Consider the following 22,190-nt stretch of genomic DNA (forward strand, 5'->3'; position numbering starts at 1 on the left):
ACTGTTATGAAATCCATCAGTGAGATTATTGATTTAGTCATAAACAGTGGTTAGTAAAAGAAAAGCAGTTTTACGTATTACAAACGTAGGGAATATACCACCGTGTCACTTGTTCATTGGTCACCTAACAGCCTCGGTCAAGATAAAACTCACGGGTGTAAGTTATATGCATCTCTATGTAGACTACGTTTATTGTTGCTCTGTCTTACAGCGCCAATTCTTTTGTCAAAAACTGCTTCTGCTATTTGGAGCCTCAACTGAACTTGAGCAGATAGAAGATACCACATGGCTAAGTAATAAGTGCATCCAAGTAGCTACCTGCTGTATGCTAATATGAGCACTGATTGGAAAAGTATATGTTGACACTGTGCCGATTAGTATTATAGATGTTGGAAGTGAACTGATTGGAAGAGTGCAGATTAGTATGTGTTTTAATTGGGAGAGTCTAAGTTGGAATTTGTACTGATCGGAAGACTATATATTGGTATGTGTACTGGTTTGAAGGATATATGTCGGTACATGTACTGATTAGGAGAGTATATGTTTAATGTGTACTGATTGGAAGAGTATGAGTTGGTTATGTGTACTGATTGGGAGAGTATATGTTGGAATTTGTACTGATTGCGTATGTAATTGTGAATTTGTGCTGCGTGCTGTATGATAATATGTGTACTGATTGAATGAGTGTATATTGGTATGTGCACTGATCGGAAGAGTTTGTGTTGGTATTTATACTGATTGGGCGAGGATATGTTGGAAGTGTACTGATTGGAAGAGTATAAATTGGTATGTGTATTAATTGGGAGAGTATATGTTTGAATCAGTACTGTTTGGAAGAATATATATTGGTATGTGTACTGGCTTGAAAAGCATATGTTGGTATGTGTACTGATCAGGGAGTATATGCCTAATGTGTACTGATTGGAAGAGTATATGTTGGTATTCGTACTGATTGGAAGAGTACATGTTGGTATGTGGACTGATTTGGACAAGTCTATGGTGTATCTCTATATAATGTGTTGGTATGTGAGCTGATTCGAAGAATATATGTTATTATGTGCGTGATTGGCAGAGTTTTAATAGGTACACTTTTGGTCAAGTGTGCTGGTATGTATATAAATTTTTAGATTATTTGTTGATGCACATACATAATGGCAGCAACATCATGCCACATTTAGATATCGAGTACAGTGTACGTCATTATGCGTTAAGTTTCACAGAGCACAGCTGGATATCCATACAGGCCATTACAGGGTAGGCTAGGGTGTATATATTTATTTGTTTATACAGACATGTGTCAAGTTTACCACAGAGTAAAAACAGTCAGAACTAATACCATATGGCATTAACACCTTAAAATATGAAATAACCATTTAGAAAATTTACTCTACATAAGCTGTAAGGGTAGCTTTTTAGTACCACTTATTGACCGTTTTAAAAAGCCTAAGCAAAATATGCTAAAAACACTGGTAATACAAACAAAGTAAAGACAAGTAGATAAGGCTTCAAACACAATATCATATCAAAATTCTGATTTTTTTCTATGAAGCTCGTCATCTAAACATAAACACAAACAATTTGTCTCCAGCATAATTTGTAAAAAGTAAATGAGGGTGGATATTTGAAGAACTCATAAAAAGTTTGTTTGGAGATATCTTAACACTCTGATCTGTATTCGACAAAAACAGACGCTCTTTTTAGCAGGCGTCGGGACAGTAGTTCTCTCTGTTCCATCAGCTATACAAATAAGACTAGATTGAAAGGTGTTTGACTTTTTAATGGTTTCAAGCATTCCTCAGACTCATCAATTTCTGCCATGTCTAAATAATCTTCTGGAATGTTCTTTGTAACACTTCAGTCAGAATAATAGTTCATTGTTTTTTCAGAAGCCGCTGAAGGAAGAATTTCTCCTTTCAGAACCTTGGTTAGGTATTCAGATAAATCGTTAAAAGTTGGTCGTCTTTCTGGTTTTTCCTCCCAGCACTTGCGAATCATTTTGAACCTTAAGTAATAAAACCCTGATTCAACTCAATACCTCTAACAAATACCTCTAATAAAAATCTGATACACATATTTTTCTAAAAATATTGCATTGTGTAGTAGCTAAGGCAATATAAACTTGATAATGCAGGTCGTATAAACAAGTCATTTTTAAACATGTTACTAGCACTACTTTAATAGCGGGTACACTTTGTTTTAAGTATTTGAGAGGATATAGCAAATATCAGCTAAAATTCTATCTATATGGGAAACTATTATTCGAGCTGTTTAGATGTTTGTATCATATCACACGAGTCCTTAACTTTGATAGCATTCTAAGGTACATGAACTTGTTAACAAGTATGTTAACATTGAACTGACTGTAATAATATGTACTGCTTCACTTAGACAAAGGAAATCAATTCAAAATAAAAACACCGGTAAGATCAGTAACAGATAGGCACAGTTATAAAACTACCTCAAGTGAAACTTTATGTACTAGCATTACTGATAGCTAGTAAACTCATCTATGTAATAATAATCCATGCTAAGGTGGTTACTAGTCAAAAGTTTTGCTGCTCACATTCCTGGTGGGCAAGTGCTTGGCTTGTCAAGGCGCTTTCCACTAGTCACATATTCCTTTATGTGATAGTTGCTTACTCCTGGATACGGTGAACTACCACGAGTGAGCAACTCCTAAATTGTAACACCGTATGACCACTGAAAGAGATTTAAGCTATATATAAGACGTGAAATTTCAGTGTATGTGTATATTTACATCTCAGTGTTTGTCATTCATCTGTCCAGTTATAGCGATGAAGTTTTAGCAACAAAAAATCAACTTCGTACTGGATTTGAACTCGCGACATTCAAATCGCAAGTATACTAACACGCATGCTTAACCAAAAAGCTGCATCATCTTTATCACACCCATTGCTTTTACCATATACTGTCTATCCTTTTCGCCATTGCGTGCAACTAAATAATGTATCATTCATGCGATTATGAAATATATATATTAAGGATTTTATTTATTATTAATAATACAGTGCGCTATCGGGTTAGGTTGCCCCTGTTATATTATTTTGGTTGCCTTACTAAGTGGAACCCCATGTTTTGTTGTCCTTGCTATATGAGGACAAAACTTTTTGACTTTTTCCACCGCACGATATCAACAAAGAAATTCTATCAAAATTTAAATTTGGCAGTCGGTGTGCCAATTACTTTGACATAACGAAGATGCTGATATGCTAAGCGTAAGCCACAACATGGTGTTCTGGGAAGTTGTATGTCCATGGTAGTTGTCAAGTTGTTTTGAAACTAAATTCAAAAAGCCAATTATGCAAAACAAACGGTTGTAAAATATTGACACCTAATCTACTACTATCTCAAACCTATGTTTTACAACAATAAAATGAATATTAATTAAAGCTGTAGGCCTAACCTACTGTAATGTATGTAATTTAACAACAAAAATAAGGAAACATGTTTATTACATCTTTGAAATGCAATATTAGAAGTAAAATGGCAGGCTGCTGTGTAATATACACAGTTTGAAAGTTAATTGTGTTGAATGTAGAATGGTTTTGATAGCGATCTAGCAGAAAGCAAGTATGAGCATTCACACATCTGGAAGTTTTCTGCAAACTGGAGCAAAATAAAAAAATGCTTTTGTCATAAAGGGCGTTGAAGTTCGGCCCTAGCCTGTACATAAGACGTAAAGAATTTTGGCTAACGTTTTAAATAATTTAATGAAACATCTGGTAGTTGGAAAAAACATAGGCTGATAGACTGTGTACCACAATTTTGTACCTGTAAATCGGTCTACACTTCAAATGGTCTACGTTTATTACAGAAACCTTTGGAAAAATAAATTCAAATAATTATTCTTATAATAACTTTATAAAATCAAATAATTATTTTATAGTTAAATATTTTTGCAAGATATTCAAAACGGAAAATATTAGAAAACTTCGGAAATTTGACAATGCTATTGACTGGTGAAATGCGCACGTTTTATTTTCGTGAAATGCGCACAACTTAATAGTTCTATTGTTTGTCGCTCGGCGTTTTGTTTGCCGGTCTTAATTTTGATAAAAATAAGGCTTTTCGAGCATTAATAACGATTTCAAGCAGAATTAATCTGTCTATTTGTGTATAATCCGATCAGATGGGTAAGTTTTAGGATATTGTCAACAATTTTCAAAGACTTGGTAACATATTTAAATAGGTTTATATGTGTTTTGTATCGTTATTATACTTAAACGACTTCATTGAAAAATGATTAAATTTGTTGATGAGATTTCGGTACAAGGGTTTGCGACGGTGTTGATGAATAATTTTCATGAGTTGTGTGCACAAGCATTTATCATAAATCTTTCAAACAATTGCTCTGCTCGTGTTTGGTCATGGGATTATTATATATTATACTTTTGTATATTATACTGTTTTATGCTATATTTGTATTACATTATACTATATATATTATATGTAGTATACATAATACACTATATGTTATATAATATTTTATATGATCACATTATAGCATAGTGTACTATATCAACAACAATACAACTCTAGATAAATAAAATTTTCAAAAAGTGAAGAGTATATTGTACAAGTTTATCGAGTAGAAAACTTGGTTTATAAGCTTAAATTAAAGCAATAACATATGCATAACTATGAAAAAACTCTTTGTAGCGGAATGAGTAGGAATTCTATTTCATTGAGCTTTAGTTTTGCATGTAGTATAAGACAAGACTAGACTATTATAAGTAATGATTATAAAAATTTGTACAAACCACGTCAGACTTTGAGCTGTATCTTCCTTCTTTCAGAGACTCAACTGTCATCCACTTTAAGAGGACTGGCTTGTTCATAGACTTTATGCTGTAGTAATTTTTCTCATAGATATCTCGAGACATTCCAAAGTCTGAAATCTTCACAATGAATGAACTGTCCACCCTGCCAACATAAATGTGCAATATAAAACTAAAACATAGCAAAACAGGATATCCCGTGAAACCTCTATTTGAACTCCACCTTTATTTGAATGCCGTCTCGAATAAAATGCCACTATGGAAAAAGAGTTGAAAAATATGATGTCATCCTTTAATTGAACAACCCCTGTATTTGCCCACAACTTTCACATTCTTTGCTTTTCAAAAACCCATAATAGAAAGTGATCAGTTGAAAAGTGTCAACAAAATAGCACTCATAATGATTCAGCTACATTAAAAACAATTAATTTTTTTCAATGTCACTGTAGTGGATGCCATGATTTAGTGACGGTGTATCTCAGAAGATTGATTGTCACAATCATCAGAACTACACTTTTATTCAAAGTTAATAAGGTCTACATCATATCCATTGTTTTCTGTTTCATCCATAATGTGGTTCACAATCTTCCCTGAAAACTTTGAAACACTTTGATGAATGATGAGAATAATCCTCAAAAACACGGTGCAACGTGATAACAGCCATTTTTTTGGCGCATTCTAACTTTGAAAAGTTAAAAATGCCTTTATTGTTGAAGGCATCTTACTTCCAAAATCTTTTTGTTTATAACCATTCGACACTCATAATCATAGCTCCGCTATATACAGGACCATAGAGTTGTTTCCACAAAAGCTTTCATATGAAAATTGAATTTTCTACGGTGCTGGTTTGCGTTCACTACCAGTACTATACGTTGTAATACTGTAATGCAACACATTGGTGTTTTATCCTGTTTTGCTTCACTAGCGTTGTGTTAGTCAAAATAAAGAGGAACTTGCACCACTACTAACACTCTGATCGTTGATGAGTTAAACTTTCTAAACATTTGAGGGCAGCTTCTTTCATTTTAGAAGTGCATAAACATAAAAAGGACATCTAGAACTGTAACAACTAGAAATATACCATATTGTATACAATAAGCAAGCACTTACATGCAATTTCTAGTAGCCAGATCTCTATGTACAAATCTCTCTTTGGCCATGTAAGACATACCATTAGCTATTTGCAAGCCAAAGTAAAGGATGTCAGATAACATCAACTCCTATGAAATTAATTGATATGCTCAAACAAGTGACAGTGATTTATGGATATCAATTGGACCAGTAGCAGTGGACTAGCAAGAAGGTTGCTAAAAAGCCTAACTTAATGTTAACAGCGAAATTGCTCACTGTAACCAAAGTCAGTTTTACAGAAACTTCTAAAGGTGTGACTGGCAGGCTGTTGGCTAAGAATCTCCAAAGGTTTTATTATTCAGTATGCCTTCACTAAACTAAAAGCCAACATATTAAAGTGTCAAATATTACTATTACTAGTATAAAAAGTAGTCCACGATAATATTTCAGCTCATCGCAGGCCTACAAAAACAACAGTGAGCAGCGCTATTATCTTTAAAAACTGAATACGGTACTCTACTTATATGGTCAAGTTTTATTTTAGTGTCATAAAAGAGGCTATTTGACTTAGTAAAGTATAACAATTGTTATAAAGGGACAACAAGTTAGGGCAATTAATGCCACATGTTTTAAATAGTTTGTACTAAGTAGCTTTTATCAACTAACCAAGTCCTCACGCTTGATCAAGCTACACAAATCACCATTCTCCATTAATGGAAGTATAACTATCGGCCTTTCTCCTTCTTCACAAACTACACCAATGAGTGACAAAACATTCTTTTGTTTGAAGTCTATCATCATTGTGCCTTCAGTGAGAAAGCTTTCAAAATCTTCAAAGCTCAGTTCTTGATCATCTACACAAAAGCTGAGAAGTGTAAATGACTAATTACCTTGCAAACAACAATGTTTGTATAGTTTGCTTGCAAAAGGTATGTAATAGTACACAAAGAAATGTAAGATTTCATCAGACATTCACAATAAAAATCTTCCGAACATATCACACTGTTACTTACGAGCAAGTCTTGCAAGCTTCAATAAATTTTCAAATTTATCAAAATATCAGTGAGGAAGCATGGCAGCATTTCATCTCTAATTTATTAAGCCTTATCATCAGCAAACTGCTGAACAGGAAAATTTTCTGGTTCTGCAACCAAATGAATCTTTTTTTCTGATTTTTGGCAAATTTTTTATAAGTACTTACGTACTTAATATTATCAAATATGTATATAGTCATTACCATTCAAATAGTTTGCTGTCCATTGTAGTTGGAAAGCATATAAGTTAGCAAACCCTTATTTTAAAAAAAGACTATATATTCTATTAAATGATATTTGGTTGCATAAACAAACAAATAAGACAAAACGTAGCAAGTGCTTGGTGCTAACACATACAAATTTGAACTCATAACTTTCTAAAGATACAAAATTTTACCAACAGCATTCAACTCATACTCTTATCAATTAATGAGATATTAATGAGCACCTTTCAAGGTCTTGACAGCAACAGTCTTGAGATTTCCTGATGGTGTAATGAGTTGACCTTTGTAAACCATTCCAAAGTTCCCCTTTCCGATTTGTTTTCATGAGGAATTTTGCAGCGATCCAAGTTTGCTTGAATATTTTCTTCAAGTTTTTGTTTCAGGAACCAATGTCGAACACTTTCATTACCTGAAAAAAGAAGAAACTCCAAACACACTCGAGCAATCTGAAAGCTACTCGATTCAAAAAACTGTAAATCTCATCACAAGACGTTGTCAGCCTTTTTAAACTTTATGTTACTTTGGATAATCAATCTCATTTGTAACTAATGAGCAGCATTTAGCAATTTAATATTTTGACAATTTTTTACCTCTATGTAACTTTTTATCAACCTGTCAGTATGTTAATGGTTTGAAATTATATGAGCTGAGATGAGAACCGACAACACTGTTTGCTCATTTCGAAAATTAACACTTATTTTGCAATCTGTATTCCGTATACAGCAAAAGAGTGTACTAACAGACTTTAAAAAAGTCTGATGCTAAATACCACTTCTATTGCGTTACGAGGTTACTTGACTCTTTTTACGAATGGTACAATGACACCATTCATTTGAACATCACATTGGAACTGGGAATATGGTTTTGATAAATTATGGGTGAAAAGACTCTTGTTATCCTGATATTTCGTGTACCACTTCAGTCATGCTAATATTGCTATTAGCTGATGTTCAGCAGCTTGCAGAGCTTCCTTTTTAGTCTTGCCTAATTAGATACTAAAAACTGTGGTTTGGTTTTTCAGTGACTCTGCTAACTTTTGTGTGAGTTATTGATTTTATTTTCAAGCTTGAAAGGAAAGATTTATGCATGACCAGTGATTGCTGAATACCCTTCTCTTTTAGGGCGATTGCAGACGTGCTGTAGATTAGTGCATTAATCTCAGTAATCAATTCCATCTAGATGCATTTCAGTGCTCAGTTATGGCCTTTTACCAAGTTATTTTCTGCCTCACTAGAGTGATATCTTGCAGTCATGATTAGTAATAATGAGATTTTATTAATATTCTTGTCTCTAAATTTTTTTTGTATTTGAGTCAAAACTATCAGGATCAAGGTACATGTCTTCTTCATATCTCTTTGACTGCCAACCACATGTGTAGCTGTCAAAAGCGGATAACATTTGTAGCATCTTTCTGATGTAACCCCAACTTTGAGGTTCACACATAAATTAGCACTTTATGAAATTTATGTTGTCAGCCCAATTCTAGTTTATCCCGATTTTCATTGCTTTGCCTCAATTCAGCTTCATGCAGCATAAGTTTTGCTTGAATGGGCAGCGTTTGAGTAGAAATGGAATTGTTTTTGGCACTATACAAGTAGAGCCTTGTCTAGGGATCTCAGGAAGCAGTGAGATGAAATGAAGCCAAAGACCTCAGAGTCACCAAAAGATTAGCCTATCACCTGCACTACTGGTCCAATACATTTAGATATATATATTTATGTACAAATATATACAATATACATTTATGTATATATTATACATATATTTCTATAACTATATATATATATATATATATATATATATATATATATATATATATATATATATATATATATATATATATATATATATATATATATATATATATGAGAAAGATATATATTATACATATATATGAGAAAGATATATATTATACATATATATATATATATGAGAAAGATATATATATATATATATCTCATATATATATATATGTATATATATCTATAACTGTATATATATATAATTATATATTAACTAAAATCAGGTGCGAAAGCATATCAAAAGAGAACTTTACACTAAAAACATAAAATATAATCATTGGAGTATGAAATATTTGAGAAAAATATTAAGAAGAAGTTAACCTTTCAGTAATCGCGCTACAAGTCTGTTTCATGCAATGCGCTCATCAGACGCGGTTGGAATAAAAAAATTGGTTCTGTTTTTAGTTCAACCGCATCTGCTGAGTGCATCGCACAAAACAGATTTGTAGCACAATTATTAAAATTTTAATTTCTTCTTATTATTTTTTCAAATATATATATATACAAACCTATGCATAACTAGCCTGCTAACAATTAACCACAACTGAATTTCAATGGCTCCGACTAAACAACAGCATATAACACAGATTTTAGGTCAAATACCTGATCTCTTTGTGTCAAGTGCTGATGAATCATCTGTTTTCCTAGTCAGAGCTGCCAATATTTTTTTCTGTTTGCAAGTCTTTAGAACACAAAATATAGTGACAGCGATGCTTGCCAAGACACCTGAAGTGATCAAACCAATCATACTGTGCCGAAAGAGATCATTGTCATACCAGATTCGGTTTAAATAATAGAGGTATCCAACATCGGTCTTTACATTTCCTACCGTCACCTGTAACAGTAGATATGGAAGAAAAACTATGATTGGTCAGTAATAAAAAATTGTAGACTGCTATAATAGTTAGTCTAATAGTGGAGACACATGTATTTAACTTTTCTAGTATGACTGTTAGAAGTCAGCCTATTTTTGGTTAGATGTCGGCCATTACTGAATAATATATCATCTTAATGTCATGTTGTAACCTTTGAATGATGATGAATGCTGTAACTGTTTGCTCGACCATGTACAGTAAGCTTTCATGTTTTAATAAGAAATAAAATCTATTCTTTTGGAAAACAAGAAATAAAATTGCTACTTTTCATATGCATGTGAAATCAATTTCTGTTTAGCATATACATGTACATAGTTTCAAGGAGCGACGGAAGCAAAAATGTTGTAAAAGATGCACTCATGGCATATTAGTTTCATTAATTTTAATATTGAATGCTTGATCGAGATGCGGCTTACTTATCTCATTATAGAAATGATGGAGATGATTGTATTTTTGCAAAATTAAACCTTTAAAATTCAGCTCAGCTTTCAACTTATTTTTCAAAACTTTACCGATTAAATTTTGCTTTCTATTTTTAAAGAATGTTTACTTGAATGAAGAAGCAAAGCAAATTTTCTTTTGTAAATTAGCCTACTTGATATATCTGTTACGGAGTAGAGAAGTGTAACATTTTATTGACATGACCTGTAGCAGGCTGACCTTAACATGAGGTAGATCTTTGTTTTTGACCTCTATCGTGTTTTCTTCTAAAACAGCTGGTTCTTTTGCCGGAAGACGACAGACTAATTGGTGGGTGCTCAGACCGGTTACATTACAATAACTTTGTCCAACTTCTATAACGTAGTCCTTTTGTGCCGCTCCTTTGTCCAAGTTTTCTCCAAACAATATCACAAGCTCATCTGAGTTTACTTCTTGTTAAAATCAAAATCTACAATATTTTGGAAGTAAATGGAGGTGATAGCTTAATATCTTAGAGTTTTTGCACCATATTTAAGAAATCTAGGCGGTCTCTCCAAAAACAGAAGTAAACACATTTGAATTTAAGCAAACTCAATATGTCACCCTACACTTCTCACTTCGCATTCTCTGGAAACAACACCCTTAATTTTTAATGAGAGGTTTTGAAGGCTACGTTAGTTGCTGTGACATCTAAAGAACTAACACAACTATTAAAGGTCATCAATGAGTGTATAACTGGTTGTGGTAAGTCTAACTTAATTTACCTTGGTTAACATGAAGTAATTACATACCTAAAATAAAGGGTTTTGATGAAGAGGCCTCTAGAGCTGATTTCTAATTACTTTACATATTTATACTGATATTAGGTTACTCAGCTTTAAAACATTAAAAAACATATTCAACCCAGAGAAAATACTTGTAGAACAGTTCTCTAGTCAGATATATACAATAGTAACAATGGTTGATCTACTAGAGGTGGTTTGAATGTACATCATCGCGCTCTTAGCCACTCATTGTTCATAAAAGTATCTGTGCAGAAATATGTGCTGTGGGACTATACAGAACAAATATCATGCACTAAATTGAATTTATATGAGGTATTTACAGCTTCTTTGCTCTTACCTGATATGATTGGTTATATTCATCCATGAATGTGTATATGAATGGATCTTCTTAAACATAAAGCTGAGCCAGCCTTTTTATGTATGAATCTGTATTATTTTCCAGCTCTTTATAGAATTCGAATTGACTGAGTATCAAGCCAAGAGCAAAACTTATTTTGTAATCATTTAGTTGATACTCGTCAATTTCTGAAATAAATGTCAGATAAATAAAAAAACTAAAGCCCTAGAAAATGTAAGGATAATATTTATAGTAGATACAGTTTGTTCTGATGATATTTTAGATATTGTAGCTTCATAAAAATCTGGGAAAGTAATGAAAAATACTTCTTTTTCATAAAAATTTATCCTTTAATCATAAAAAAGCTATTTTGCATCTTTACCTCTTGCTAATATTAACAAAAAACTTATTAATTTAATGGCACAAACATAGTTCAAATATGCCTATCAATGGTCATCCTATAAATAGAGTAATAAACTAGCTCTGTGAGTATAGTATTAGCATAGTTCTATGAGTGTAGTCATAACACAGTTTCATGAGTGTATGGATAGCATAGTTCTGTGAATGTATTGATAACATAACCCTATGAATATACTGATATAGTGATAACATGACTCTATAATTTTACTAACAATATACAGATAAGTTAAAGTCTCAATCAACGGTAAATCCTCTGATTTCTAGTTTCTATGTGGAGTTTAAGAAGAATTATCAAAACCTCTCTAAAAATCTAAAACTGATCAGATCAGAGTAAACTACTTGGCACCAGCCTGATAAACCATTTGCTACATGCCTATGTATTTTAGTGATAAAAACTGTGAGGTAATCATAAATTTTTAGATTGTTTAAAATGGCTACAAAAAAGATAAGTTTATTTTAGCCCAGAGTCATGTCTTCATCACTTTTGAAAGCCTGACGCCCTTATTCATTGGCAGTAAGACAGGTCAATGAGAAATGCCAGTTATTATTGTAATTCCTTTATAATTATAATACCTATTATAATATATAATATATAAGTACATTTAACTACTAGTTTAGCTAGCTATTAGACATAGCACTCTGAGTTGCCAGCAGCATTGGCGACAACCACTACATCAAGTCTTGAAATATGCCAAAATATTAAAAGAGTGTTGTTATGATCATACAAGTTTTACTAAGTTGTGCTACTTTCCTTCAAATATATTGAGAAAATTATCACCTGAACTGGTTTTATTGAGTACTTCTTCAACCTGTAGTGTGAGATCCAGAGTGAGACAATGCATTTCTTCTTAAAGACACCAATGTGCAGTCCTGAAAATAACAAATAGTGGTTTAGTATGCCTAGTAGAAACATCAAGTGTGTTGATTTATTGCTCTTTCACTACTTTTTTTAACTCAAATTTAAGAATTTGTCATATTTTACACAATGATTACGTAATTCTAATTTTCTATTAAAAACTTATTATATATCAAGGTAAAATAAAATCTGTGATATAAAATGCTCATATGAGCAATTGACGTCAGAAATTTCTGATTATCTTTGTGTGCTGATATCGCTCAAACCTACCGCTGTTATTGTTGTATTTATGACATCAAATTCTTTCAAGTAAATCACCATTTGATGACTTAAAACCGAATCAAAGTGATAGCCGGTAACTGTCTGAGGAATCCCCCCTCTGCAATAAATACACATTAAATAGTATTCTTGTCTGGAATCAATAGTTCGAAGCTCATGTCAAACAACTACCTGAACTGGCAATCAACTAGTAAGAAAGCGAGAATGCTAGCTGCTAAATCTCTGAAGTCTATAAACTAATGTTAAAGTACACAGATGAACCTATTTTATTGAAATAAACTTTTACAATCACGAATTAATCATTAAAAACAGAAAATTCAAATGGATTTACTTTGCATCTACTACATTTATTGTTATCCTGACACCATTTTCTATATCTACATTTCTCAAAGTTGATTGTCTGTCTGTTGTTGTCTGTTGATCCTTATGGATGTCCAGCTATAGCTATTAACATTTTAGAATAAAAATTTTGTTTTCTGATGAATTTGAACTCACAAAGATTACAACCACAAATTTACATCCGCAGGTTACATCCGCGCACTCAATCACTGAACCATATAAGGCGTATTGTTCAAAAATGTTATCATATACCATATAGTATATGCACACGCTAAATGATGTATTGTTTGAAACTCTATGAGTTCTAATAACCATAAATATGGAACCTGATGCTTTTTTAGGTTTTCGCAAACTTCTTTTTTTGGTTTTTTCGTAAGAATTAATCGCTAGATCATTTTACGTGGAAAGTTGTATTATTTCAAGTAGGAATGGCCTCTACATTCTCAAATCGTTTAGTCAGACAAAGAGGGCCAAATATCCCATTGTTACATTTGTACTAGTGTCGAGAGGCACCAGTACCATTTTACTCAAAGTTTTAATAGAAAGCTTCTGATGGAACACCAACTTTCTTATATACACACACTTCTATGGAAAAATGCTTATTATTAATTCAACGTATTGAGGATTTTTATTTTGTTTGTTTTTAGTTCGTATTAATTGTATCATTACCAAATCATTTTTTACCGTAATCATAGCAAAACAGACTCAATTTGGCTATTACTTCCTAACTATTTCACATTTACATCAAAACTCTGTTATAATTGTTTTATTTATTTTTGATTTACCTAGCCTGCACAAAACTTGATATTCTCTTATGATATGAAGTTGGAAAGTTACAGTTGTTTGACAAAGTTTTAAAACTTTTACACTTGTTTTTAATTTCTTATGAAATTAAAAACAGGATATATATATACATATATATATATTAATATATATAGGTATATATATATCTATATATATATATATTTATATATATACATATATATATATATATTTATATATATATATATATACAGTAGATGCAGTATAAACAGTCTCTTGCATGAAAGTGCTCAATATTAAAATAGAGCGATGTAAAATTGGGTAAAAATGAAAGTTAAAGTTAAGTTTAAAACAACTTTATTACTAATAGTTTCATATTGCCATGCAATAATCATCTGATGATTATTGCATGGCAATATGAAACTATTAGTAATAAAGTTGTTTTAAAATTAACTTTAACTTTCATTTTTACCCAATTTTATATATATATATATATATATAAATATATATATATACTCATGCTACAGACAGTACTGTTTCGGCTATTGAAGCCTCATCAGTGCAGCTCAGAGCTTTGGCAAGGGACACAAATCCCATTACCAATGAGAGTCCACTTCCTGCCATGAAACAACTATGTCGTTTCACAGACTTTAAGAAAGTCAATGTGCTGGCACCAGAGTGCTCAAATCACAAAAGTGATGAGCTTTGCACATATATATGCATATATATGCATATATATGCATATATATGCACACATTCATGTATATATATATATATATATATATATATATATATATATATATATATATATATATATATATATATATATATATATATATATATATATATATATATATATATATATATATATATATATATATATATATATATATATATATATATATATATATATATATATATATATATATATATATATATATATATATATATATATATATATATATATATATATACACATTATGAATAATCAACAAAAAAAGAGAGAGCGTACAACTGATTAATTTGGTGATAGTTTGACACTTTTTCAAAGCCAGCTCAGTGTGTGCCCAGATGTATTTTGTTTGTGGCATTTCATAAAATAAAAATAAATAAAAATCAATGTCTTTGCAAGCATTGTAATGCAAAACCGTATTTAGAAAAATCAGTACACTATATTCATGGTGGCTAATTAAGACAGCACGTTTTAAGTACGTACTTACTTGAGTATTGTAGCCCGAGGTGTAATATTTTGGATAATAGGATTTGGCAAGTACACAAACAGGAATATTTTAATGCGCATGCCAACATCTAGGGCTGTGATAGCTTCGAAGATCAGACTGACTCTGGATTTTGTACTTTGAGCTTCCGGAATAATAAATGTCATTTCTTTGTAACTAAAATAAGATTTGCTTTAAAAGTAAAGACCATAAATTACACAATAGTATTGTTTTTAAAAGTTTTTGAAGAGTAAACTATTTATCATTGTAATTTACTATCGCCAAAATCAGCTCACTTTTATATTCAAATATGACTGTATCGACCAATTTATACTAGTTCACCTCAGTCAGGGAACATTGTAAATGACTTGTTAAGTTGCCTTATGTTAGCCAAACATGAAAAGACAGTGTTTTAAATTAGCTGACAATAGACACGATTTCAAAATTACTGATGTTAATTTCTGAATTTTAGCTACTGAAAGTTTAATACAAAAAGCTATAAATCAATTTTGTTGATCTATGAGTTTCAATCAAGTGTCATGACAAGTCCTGATGACAGATTATAATCTGGATCTTTGGTAACCTGTTTAAATACAAATAAATAAGTTTGACTGAGCTGTTTACAAAGCAAGTTGTTAATTAACAAGCTTTTTGAAAAGCAAAATTTTGTAGAAAGTTTCAATATTTACTTTTCTAATATAGTGTACTCAATTGGAGCACCATCCAGTATAACAGCAAACTTTATGTCGTGTTGGTTCAAGTACCCAACTCGTGCTGTTACTTTTGTTCCTCCACTCATTAGACCAGACAAAGGGAAGACATCTTCCACATACCAGTGCTACAAAAAATCAAGTAATAGTAAAAATATTTTTGTATCACCCTAATAGAGCCCGGTCTGTATGTACAAAATCAAAATAGCTCAGCAGTTATATTAACTATGCTAAAAACTATACAAAATATAATGTAATGGGTTTTGGTTTGCTACTGTTTCGATATCATTAGTAACTAAAATTAATTAATAATACATTGTGTCATATCTATTTCACAAGCTTAGCTAAAGGTGAAATTTACAACTTACGCATTGCCTTCCTGCAACTTCCAGGTTCACATTTGGACCACAGTCACATTGCCCAGTATCGCTATCACATCTTTTGTTGACATACCGAGTTAGATCAGAACAGTCACAGTTGGCGCAAACATTTGGTGATTCAAAGTACCTGTAGACACCTGTCGTCTCTCCACAAGACTCACACATGTCTCCGGTAATACCTTCAGGGCAGTGACAGATGTAGGCTCTAGACCCAGGTTTATGGAAATTATAATATTCTCTCATGTTTCTTGGTTCACCAACAACAGTAAAATTGTGTCCACCACAGTGAGGTCTAGAATAGGCAGATAGATGTTTGTAACCATTATACCTGTTTCAGCATAGAAATTGTTTAAAAGATGGTACACCATCGTTTAATTAAAGTTGTTATATAGGACCTTGAATACATTTGACAGTTTAAAACAAGCATTTTTTGAAACGGATTTTAGTTAGATAAATATTGGTTATGACATCAATTGCAGACAAGAGATAATCTTTCTTCAGTAGACTTTTATGTCAATCAAAAGGCTTTCATCTATACCATTCATCAAATGAGTCAATTGCCCCGTAGTTAACTTTTTATCTTTGTAAGTTTACCTGGTATACAAAGAAAAACTGTTAAGGTGGTACCAGTTCTCATGTAGTCTGTACATCCACCAATGACCAATCAGCTTGATTCTGACATCACCAACCAGAGAATCACTTAGTCGATAATTTTCTTCTCCATTTCCAAGTATTGGAATTGTCGGAGTTGATGGTGATGTAGAGTAGATACTGCAAATAAGCAGGCTGAGTAAAGAAGGAGTTATAACTGTTTAGGTTGTTTTCTAGTGGAAAATACAGTAGACACTCCTACAACATAAGTTATCCATTCCAGGAATGTTCACGCTATAGGGACTTTACGTTATACAAACAGTAAAATACATGAAAATTGCCTGATCCCTTCCAAAATCTTTCCAAACTGACCTGTTTGGCTATACAATAACAAAAACTAAAAATAACCTTTTAATTTGTTAGGTGTATCATAACTGCAATTTTACTAGTTAGCATAAACAATTTGTCTCTTTTTCTGACCAGTTTCACTAGTTTTATAGAAAATGATTGCAGTAATTTCGCAATAAGTTGATGGGGAATGCACATATTTGACATCCATTCACAATCAGTTGTTCTTTTAATTGTTTTAAGCAGAAAATTTTATTCTGAAAAGCAAAACTATTAACAAATATTTTATATGTCTACAATAAAGCAAAACAAATAAATTTTATTATAAAAAGAGTGGTGTATACCTGTTTTTCATCTATCTTTATCCAGGGGTCAAGGTTAGAATAAAAGATAACTTTAAGCAATACTTCCAACTTGTGACATTCAGATCGATAGACCGAAGCTATAACACCTGCACCAATTGCCCACCTTTAATTATTTATTAACAATTGCACAGCTACCTATTCTCTGTTTTATCGACACATCTGACGATCTATCACAACAAACTAGAATATTATAGAAGCTGTATATATAGTAGATTCAAACGCTATATGTATGTGGCTTTTCCTCAAAAAACAATTGTGGCGAGACATGTTACCATTCAAGCCAAATTTGAGAAGTTGCCCTTACTTGACACCTTAAGTTATATGGAATTTTTTACATAGTATAAAGCAAAAATTTTGCATAGCTTTTTACGTTTTCTGGAATTCACATTATAGGAGGTATACGCTATAAAAGTATTTACTGTATTATTTTGCTACATTAGTACAGCCATTAGCCCTGTGAACACACTCAAAATTTTAAAACAAAAAATGTTATGGTTCACTTCAGTCCTTTTGCTTACTGCATCGGAGGTCTCAGCCAATCTCTGCATCTAGTTGTGCAGTGAGTCAAACAGCTTTATTTTAAACTAGCAGTACTACCTGGCGCTGCTCGAGAGAAAAATTTTTTTAAATATTTGTTGACATAAGTCATTTCCACACCACGCAAGAGGTAGACAAATGACACATTACCCATTTTTTAAGGTGGCGGGTTTCCCAGTAGGCATATAAACTACCAAAATGTATACATTTTATGGTGGTTTTATGAATCCTTGTATGCAATACAAAGGGGCTACCTAAATGTTGTCTCAGTCATTGGAAATCACTCAAGTGTATTTGACTTTTTGTGTTACATATTATTCAAAGATGGACAGTGTCAAAGATTCGTAGTTCATACATTGCGTCATCCCAGAAGCACATTCCAGAGGCGCATTCCATCAGCTGTACGCTGTCTTGTTCGCATTTCGAGAAGGGAGGAATTTTCCTCAAGGAAGAACTACTTCCCGATGTCAAAGAAACATGCTTCGGAGTCAACCTTGCTCGTTAGAATGTTATATTGTTGTATTAATCTTTTTCCTTCACTATTCTCTTTTCCCTTCACAGCTAGGACTTCATTTTATCTGTTTTTATTGGTTATAATAAAAACGTGTTAGCAAACAGATAAGTGATAAAATTTTAGTTAAAATATTACTAAAATTCATTCAAAAACTTATTTCGAGTATGTTTTATAGTAGGCTAAATTCATATAAGTTAGATTCAGCATCTATGTTATACGTTTGTCTTGAAGGTAAAAACTCTGTACGTAGTACATTGTAATGTTTCATTTTTTGCGCCATGCTCCTGGGAGAACAAATCAATGGTGGCTGTATGCATTCTCGTATGCAGTACAAAGGGGTTACCTTGCCTCTGTGCATGTTGTTTGCCTGTTTCCAAAAAATTTACAGTTGCAATACTTTTTCGATTACGCGCTTGTCTTTGTGCACGTTGTTCCTCAGTCTGTGATGCTCGAAGTTGTGCTCTCCTTTCTCTAGCCTTTGCTAAGCATTCGTTTCTTTGCTGTTCAGTTTCTAAGTTTTTAGCAGCGGCTTTCCTTAGCCTGTCTTTTCTAACTCTTTCTTCTCTTTCCTCTGATAAATCATTGCAGGTTCTTTTCTTTGGAGGCATTAGATACTGTGTAACTTCTGGGAATACAAGTATTTAACAGATAAAAAAAATGACAGAATATGGTAGTATTTTGTATTTGAAATTTTATTAGAACGATGTCTGCCAAAATTGGTTGAATGAAAAATTAATATTAGTAATAAAGATTGTAAATTAAGTAATAATAACAATGATAGAGAAATGAATAAGGTTTAAACTTTAAACGCGATACTCAAATTATGTTTAAAAAAATTCAAGTTGAAATAGTAACAATAATGAAACAAACTTTAAAAATTCATATTATAAACTTCAAAATTTATAAGAAGTTTATAAATGTAATAACAAAATGTAAATTTATATGTCTATATATATATTTATCAAAGTATGTAAATGTATGTAAATATAAGATAGTGAGGAATAACTGATAATCTTAGACAATAAATCATACAGTAAATTGTACAGATAATCTTACACAATTTTGTTATAAAATGTGAAATTAATTAGGAGTTACTAATTGTTTAGGTTCAGAAGGAAAGATGTGTGAGCTCATACACAAAGCAAGCACTGATAGGAATTTTTGTGAAACACATTTGTAACAAGCGTAATATTCGTCTGATGCGAAAAGGAATTGTGCTTGTTAATATACTATATCGCTATTGAAATAAATGTTAAATAACAAATTGAAAAATATTCATGCAAACAAAGATGTTTTAAGTTTAAACTAAAAGAAATAACGTAAAAATATTTTTCAAACGAACAAAGATTTTTTATTTATTTAATGGTTGTGGAATGCAAGGTACAAATCAGAATCCAAGAAACAAAGTATAGCTGAGAAAAAGTCTTCTGAGCAGCTGAAATAAATGAGTAGAGAACTAAATGTAGATGTGAAATAAATAGCAAGTATGTAAACTACGAAATGTCGATACAGCGTATATATTTTGGTAAGGTATACAATCAGCACAACAATTGCCAAATTTTAAGTTCGAGATAAATTATTAGCTTTAGCGAAAAAGACGAAAAAGCATTGCGCTACATATACTTAGATCCCAAAATATTTCTGAACAGGGGCACCGTAATGCTTGGGCGCAATGCCAAAATAATTAGCATGCACATGGGGTATGCGGTATATGAAAACATCTTTGATCAATATGCCTTTGTAGTTCAGTGGTAAAGCGTCTGGATAAGAAACTTGTTGCTGGCCATTTAGAGTGCGGAATTTTATTTCCAAGATTTTAATAGCTATAGGCAAAATGACAGATCCACAGACAGACATACTCTGAGAAATATATATATATATATATATATATATATATATATATATATATATATATATATATATATATATATATATATATATATATATATATATATATATATATATATATATATATATATATATATATATATATATATATATAGATAAACAAAACTCTTAATATAGCTTTAGCTCTCTAGACATATCTCAAGGTGTCAGCCATTTTTATTAGTCATTTTGCTTTATAACTTCGTCATATATAAAAAGTAAACGCCGTTGTATATACAGTCAGAACCAACAAAAATGTTGCTTACAATCTGGTTAAAAATATATGGTCATCTAACCTGTAGCACTTTGGAGGCAAGGGCTGGTTGACACTTCTCTTTTTCCGGGATGTTAGTCTTGGCCAAATCATCTCCAACGTTAAAGGTGTGAGTGGTATACCATAGTCTTCATAACAGTTCTTAGATACAAATACTTGAGCTTTGGGCTCAGAATCAGGTCCAATAATCTCTACTTCTATTGCCAAAGGAGACTTGAAATCGTATTCAGTATAGAATCTTCCAGTAATAGCAAATGTCTATAGATAAATGTATTTCTAATGAATTACGCTTGAGAATATTAATTCCCTGCTAAATAATGTATTATTGTATAGTGTATATGCTGCACCCTAGTTTAAATATGTTAATCAAGGTAATTAGGTACAACCACAATGCGCACATTAAACCTCCTACAATTTCTTTTTTGTGCACGACGCATGGCTAGAGTTGTGAGTCATCCAACATATAAAAATAGGTATATAATTTTTTGTAATTTACATCTAAAATTTTGCGTTCATTTAGGTTATATGGTAAAGGTAGTGTGTGCCCTGTACCTATTAATATCAAATTATGCCATTCATAATTCATGAAGCAATACTCTTTACTGCACAGAGTTCTTTAGTATAAACCATGTAACTTTTACAGATTATTGATTTTGACAAAGTTTTTATATAACATAGGGTCTATTTAGAAAGACTTTAATTATCATCTATGAAAAAGGCCAGTTTTAAATCTTTTAGAGTATTTGATGATTATATCAGCTTGACCTCTTTGAAAAAAAATCAAACCAACCAGTCAAGTCAACGAGGCGTTCGAGTCAACAAAACTTGGTTTTACTACTTTATTAATTAAAAACACCTGTTTTATAGCATGCGAAAATTTTGAAATAATAGTAGAACTTTGCTCGTTGTAAGGTGCATGTTGCAAGGACTGTACTCTTTCAAAAGACTCTTATGTTTTACATCAAAAGTTCTTTAGTTGCCAGATTTGTAATGATATACGATAACATAGCATTTACTTACCAACATTGGCTGAGAAAATTTTATAAATATTTCTGCTTCATCGGCAAAGTCAGATATCCAACCTCTCTTTCCAAAGATTTCCCATTTGCCAGCATAATTTTCATAATGTTTTAACTCTGTCAGAGAAAAGTTATTTATACCATCTGTACATGTATCTGTCTTATGCGTATTTGACGCAAGGCCAAAGGTGTCAAAGTATTCAGAAGGGCATCCACATTCTGGTAGAAACTGGTACTTGGCGAGTGGTTCTCCAGAATACATAGAATATAGCTGACTACAAATAATGATAGAAAACTATCACAAGCTATGTCGGAAAGACCAAGTTAAAAATTTTGTGAAATGAC

At 31.8% G+C, this 22,190-nt stretch overlaps 1 protein-coding gene and 1 pseudogene across 1 annotated transcript in view; both read right to left on the reverse strand.

Moving 5' to 3' along the window:
* Positions 1-1,298: 1,298 nt before the first annotated feature.
* Positions 1,299-16,475, reverse strand: LOC137388540 (uncharacterized; annotated as a pseudogene).
* A 5,570-nt stretch (positions 16,476-22,045) lies between these two features.
* LOC137388541 (hepatocyte growth factor receptor-like) overlaps positions 22,046-22,190 on the reverse strand; it is a 93,299-nt gene continuing 93,154 nt past the window's right edge. The window contains exon 18 of the mRNA XM_068075026.1: positions 22,046-22,120. Coding sequence (XP_067931127.1) covers positions 22,046-22,120 — 75 coding nt within the window. The remainder of the gene's footprint in view (positions 22,121-22,190) is intronic.

Source organism: Watersipora subatra, chromosome 2, assembly GCF_963576615.1.
Source record: "Watersipora subatra chromosome 2, tzWatSuba1.1, whole genome shotgun sequence".
In the NCBI taxonomy this organism is placed as follows: domain Eukaryota; kingdom Metazoa; phylum Bryozoa; class Gymnolaemata; order Cheilostomatida; family Watersiporidae; genus Watersipora; species Watersipora subatra.